The sequence below is a fragment of the Hemiscyllium ocellatum genome, chromosome 8, assembly GCF_020745735.1.
Source record: "Hemiscyllium ocellatum isolate sHemOce1 chromosome 8, sHemOce1.pat.X.cur, whole genome shotgun sequence".
Classification (NCBI taxonomy): domain Eukaryota; kingdom Metazoa; phylum Chordata; class Chondrichthyes; order Orectolobiformes; family Hemiscylliidae; genus Hemiscyllium; species Hemiscyllium ocellatum.
In genome coordinates, this window is record NC_083408.1 from 66,359,499 (window position 1) to 66,365,498 (window position 6,000).

The 6,000-nt window shown below is 40.2% G+C and overlaps 1 protein-coding gene across 2 annotated transcripts in view; it reads left to right on the plus strand.

Moving 5' to 3' along the window:
* The window catches only part of LOC132817894 (uncharacterized protein CCDC198-like), a 53,197-nt gene extending 49,707 nt beyond the window's left edge, over positions 1-3,490 (plus strand). For both annotated transcript variants that reach the window (XM_060828419.1, XM_060828420.1), the window contains one exon: positions 2,653-3,490. In XM_060828419.1, coding sequence (XP_060684402.1) covers positions 2,653-2,900 — 248 coding nt within the window. In that variant the 3' untranslated portion in view covers positions 2,901-3,490. The remainder of the gene's footprint in view (positions 1-2,652) is intronic.
* Positions 3,491-6,000: the final 2,510 nt, after the last annotated feature.

A 6,000-nucleotide genomic window follows, 5' to 3' on the forward strand; every position in this document is an offset into this window, starting at 1 on the left:
TCTTAAATTATAAGATTCTAAGACCACACTACTTTCATCCTCATCAACCCCTCATCGTCCTTCATGCTAACTCATTCAAACTCAAATCCCCATATACCAGCATGGACCCTCCTCTTTATGCCAACTCATGCCATTCACCCTCCCCTTACCCCATTGCCCTTTATGCCATCATGCAAACACACCCAGTATCCACCTTGGTCAGCCTTCATGAGCTATGCAGAAGTGAAATTAAATTCAGTTTTAAAAATATAATACAGCTATCATTATACAGACTTGATAGCAAAAATATCTCATTTGCGAAATGCAATTCAAATCTTTAAAAAAAAGAAAATCTCAACCACTAATAGAGTCATAGAGGTGTACAGCATGGAAACAGACCCTTCGGTCCAACCCGTCCACGCTGACCCGATATCCCAACCCAGTCTAGTCCCACCTGTCAGCATCTGGCCCATATCCCTCCAAACCCTTCCTATTCATATACCCATCCAAATGCCTCTTAAATGTTGCAGTTGTACCAGCCTCTGGCAGCTCATTCCATACACATACCACCCTCTGTGTGAAAAAGTTGCCCCTTAGGTCTCTTTTATAATTTTCCCATCTCACCCTAAACCTATGCCCTCTAGTTCTGGACTCCCTGACCTCAGGGAAAAACTTTGCCTGTTTACCCTATCCATGCCCCTCATAATTTTGTTAATCTCTATAAGGTCACCCCTCAGCCTCTGACGCTCCAGGGAAAACAGCCCCAGTCTGTTCAGCCTCTCCCTGTAGCTCAGCTCCTCCAACCCTGGCAACATCCTTTTATATCTTTTCTGAACCCTTTCCAGTTTCACAACATCTTTCCGATATGAAGGAGACCAGAATTGCACACAATATTCCAACAGTGGCCTAACCAATGTCCTGTACAGCCGCAACATGACCTCCCAACTCCTGTACACAATACTTTGACCAATAAAGGAAAGAAAATTACTGCCCGAATAAGGTTATTTTATAAAAGCAAAACAAAACCTTATGTTCATAACTCTGCAAAGACTGCTAATCCTAAATGATCTAATGCCTTAAGCAAATTGGAATCCCCTGCTGAAGTAGTTGTACCTTTTGGAAATCAACCAAGAATTCATAAAGTGTCCTTAAGGTAATATCGGCTAACAACTACTGAAACCGCTGGTACACCACTTGACCTGCCCATCAAAGCAATACTGCAGACTTTTATTTTTACTTTCACTACAGCCTGTTTATCTTTCATTTGCAAAGGTCTGTTGGTTTAATTAACTTCAGATCTCAACAATTAATCAATTTTATCTGCCCTTCAAGAGTGTTTATAATTACTCTATAATTTGAAACTCTCGCACTGTTGGTTAAGTCCCTGCAACAGCCAACATAGGGTCTATCTAAACTCAGCACTATATTCAAAAGACTCCGCTGAGTATCTTTCATGTAACAGTTTATACCCCACCTCCATTTCTCCCCTGGCAAAAATTGGAGCTGTCAGAAATTTGCTTCTACACCTGGGTACTTCTTCCATTTTTGAAGTTTATGGAGTTAGTCCGGCTTGCAAAATCCCGGTTGAAAATTTTAACATGTAGGGAAGATTTGCTTTCCCAATTTACTCCTCCTGAACTACTTATTCACACTATTTTGTTGCCTATCTGTGCCCTGTTGTCAAGATATCAGCAAATGTCTCCCTTGTGCCCAGATCATGTATATGACTAGTAAATGGGTGATTCCAGGAAAGGGATTTTGGGACATGCTAGCATTTGCATCTTGAAAATTAAAAAAAATTCCTTATTCTCTTGGCTTTTCACTGCATGTCTATTTCTCTATTTAAATGCCAACACTTTCTTTAACAGCATGCCCTATGCTACTTGGATCAAGTTTCTTATGAGGCAGCTTATCAAGTGCCTTCTGAGAATTCATGCAACACATCCACTATATTCCTTTCACACCCCTGTAATGTCCTCAAAAATGTGCAAGGAACTTAGTCAAGTATGATATACTCTTGACAATCTGGGCTGTTTGTTCTCCACTAATCCAGGCCTTTAGAGTCATTCATCAATTCTATCCTTTATCATAGATTACAAAGGGATCAAAAATACTTGACCTTTTTGGCAGAGTTATAATTCACTCGTAATTCCAGAGGGAGCATGGTGGTAAAAAAGACACAAACTTGGCTGTGGTTTGCATATGCTCAGCTGTGTCCTTCCGTAGACTGCTTGACATTCATTTTTAAATTTATTCTGTGCGTCCAATGAAGCTAACATTAGGGCTGTTCTTACCCTCTTGTCCATGGCTGCTTTCCAGCATGTTCTACTTTGAGGAACTGCCCACACTAATTGGCAAGGTTTAGGCAACTGCCAACATGGCTTCTGTCTGCCTTTGTTATTGGCACCAGGCAGGCAGGTCTCCAGCGACACTGAGCTTCCCTCCTGCCCAAATAGGCCATTTGTCAGTCTCCCAAACCTGCATTGTAAATCTGGCCTAGTGTATCTGTGCCCCAATTTTAATTTCATTATACCAGGAATTAAACACTAGATATGGACAATGGAGCAGAAAATCTAGAGCCCATTATTCAAAGGTTCAAAAGCGCATCTTGTTCCATTTAAATAGAATTATGAACTATTTATGTTTTGTTTAATTCTCCTTATTTTAATTTAGATTATCCATGGAATGACTTTATTTCTCCAATGCTCTTCATAAATGATAATGCGGATAACAATAACCACTTCAGGATAAGTAAACAATTTATGAAGAATCCAACAACATGGAACAATTCCAGCAACAGTTCCAGCAATGATTCCTTGGTGTATTGGATGGATAATACCAGACAGTCACGGCGCAGTTTAATGAGAACTAAGACCGAACGAATCTTAGTGTTTGATGACTTCTTTGATCAGGAATTATAGCTTTTCTGTTGAACTGAACCAAGCCAAAACATTTCACAGTAACATGATAAATTGGTTGTAATAGTTGACAATCTGCTTGGAATACAGCATGTAGAACAAACAGAGATCACATAGGCAGACCAAGTAGCTGGAAGGCAATCCTAATGAAAACAAATGTTTGAGATGTCTTCACTTCAGTAACATTGTCCTCACTGAAATCTACCATTTTGCAGTGACAGCTGCACCCTCAGAGCAGGGCAAGAACAGCATTATATTGACCATGAGGGGATAGAGGTTTTACTTCAGTACACCTTGACAGAATGACTATTTTTTTTCTGCACAGAAAGCTTTCTATAATGTTTACTGGACACTGTTCATGCCTATGGTTTGATCTGTTTCCATGGAGTTGTTGGATTTGTAGCACCTTTCGCTTTCCTGTTCCTTTGTACTTAGTTTTCTGTTTCTTTTACATTCCTGCATTTAATGGACTTTATGGGCCAGTGGAAGCTTCCTGCACCAAGGTTTTACTTACCTTTCAGTATTTCCCTTGTGAGATATTGTGTTATGAGATATTGTATTATAGGTTATCTTTATTAACTCAATCACCAGCTCACTATATTTTACTGCATTTTCACACCTTATCAGCCCTTGCTACAAGCAGTGTTTACCTCTGAATAAGTGCAGCATATAGAACAATACCATATCCATCAAGTCTCCATGAAACATTACAATATTAATCAGCCCTTACTAACTGTCTCCTGGACCTGAACAGATTAAGTACCTGTTAAATGCCCTTTAACTGGGCCATTATCCCTTTAAGACACTAGCTGGCATGAAATTGCATGAATGAATGAAACCCATACCGACAAATAGTAAATAAATCTCATAACGCAGCTGCAGTAATCAGTTTAATATCCTTTTTTCTTTTACTAACATTTACTAATTTAAAGGACAAAAGAACGAACACCTCCTGATTATACAAGCAAACCAGACAGCCACCCTTAATCCCATCAGAAGTAACACTTAGTATATGTTTTAACCCATCTCCTGTCTCCCAGGATAGACACCCTTCAAATCTTTATGCAAAATGTAACACCATGGTAATGGAATTTTGATATATGTAAGAACTGTGTGTAAAGGGGCTCTTGTACGAACTGTATTTCAGGATTCTATTGCCAATGTGAAATTGTGCTATGATTGCTGAATAAAAGAGGCTATTTTGGTCAGTCATTGATTCGGTCATTATTTGAACACAATCTCACACCCACTTCTGTTTATGAAACTCTCTTTATTCTATCAGCTGTATTGCACTTTTGAGGTGAGGTCTTCCTTAGGTTACATAGAACAAAGAACAAAGAAAATTTACAACCCAGGAACAGGCCCTTCGGCCCTTCAAGCCTGAGCCGATCCAAATGTATTGTCTAAGCCTGTCGGTCAATTCCTAAGCATTGGTATCCCTCCGCTCCCCACCTACTCATGCATCTGTCCAGACGCATCTTAAGTGAATCTACCGTGCCTGCCTCTACCACCTCTGCTGGCAACTCGTTCCAAACGCCCACCACCCTCTGTGTGAAGTACTTGCCGCATGCATCCCCCTTAAACTTTCCACCTCTCGTTATTGAATCCTTCACTCTGGGAAAAAGCTTGTCTTTATCTACCCTGTCTATACCCTTCATGATTTTGCAAACCTCAATCAGGTCACCCCTCAATCTCCTTTTTTCTAGTGAAAATAAACCTAACCTACTCAACCTCTCTTCATAGCTAGCACCTTCCATACCAGGCAACATCTTCGTAAACCTTTTCTGCACCCTCTCCAAAGCATCCATGTCCTTTTGGTAATGTGGCGCCCAGAACTGTACACAGTATTCTAAATGCAGCTGAACCAATGTCTTGTACAATATTAACATGATTTGCCAGCTCTTATACTCAATACCCCGTCCAATGAAGGCAAGCATACCATATCCCTTCTGGACCACTCTATCCACCTGTGCAGCGATCTTCAGAATACAATGGAACTGCACTCCCAGATCTCTCTGCCCATCAAGTTTTCCCAAGGCTCTTCCATTCATTGTATAATTTGCTCTAGAATTAGACTTGCCTAAATGCATCACCTCACATTTGTCTAGTAAAGACACATCTGATAAAGATTCATCAGCAACACTGACTACAGTGCTGTTTTATATTTATTCCACTGTTCTCCCTTCTTGCATGCTTCAATCTGTATGTAAAGATAATTAATTGAAAGCATCCATTTGTTTCTGGAAACTGTCCTTGACTTTGCCCCTTTCCAGAATCCTATGTTTGTCAGGCTGAAATAGTTGTCAAAGGCTTTTAAAACCTCTTCAAGTTTATCCGAGGTCTCTTTAATGCTCTGACTTGCAATAACATTATTGCTACTGTTCCAGTGGAATAAAGTGTTGTGTTACCCTGTTCAGCTTCAGAATTATTGTCGAATCTGAAGCAACCTAGTACCTCAAAGTTTGTTTCCACCAGTTTTGAATTTGATTTGGTCCTTCCATGTGTCCAGACTTCCCATGTAGTATAAGTTTAGCATTCATTTTTCTGAGCTTTTCATTGCTCTGCCTGAAGTTTTAAATGTTCCTTCCAGTTTTTGAAACTTTCCCAAACTGCTCATCCTGCTGCGATCACTTTATCTCCCTGGGGTAACTGCCATCTGGACTTGGTATTTATTTTTTAAATCAAGAAAAACTCTTGAAGATTGCTTTGTTTTAATTTATTTCAATAATACAGATGTTGCCAGGACTGAAGGGTTTGAGCTATGGGGAAGACTGCAAAGGCTACCGCACTTTTCCCTGGAGAATTGGTGACTGAGGGGTGACCTCATTGAGGTTTATTAAACCAAGAGGCTCTTGGATAGGATGAATAGCCAAGGTATTTTTTCCTCGGTTGGGGGAGTCCAGAACTAGAGGATATAGGTTTAAGGTGAGAGGGGAAAGATTTAAAAAGGACCCGAGGGGTAGCTTTATCACACAGAGGGTGGTGGATGTATGGAACAAGCTGCCTGAGGAAGTGATGGAGGTTTGTACAATTACATCATTAAAAAGGCATCTGGATGGGTGTATGACTAGGAATGGTTTACAGGGATATGGGCCAAATGCTG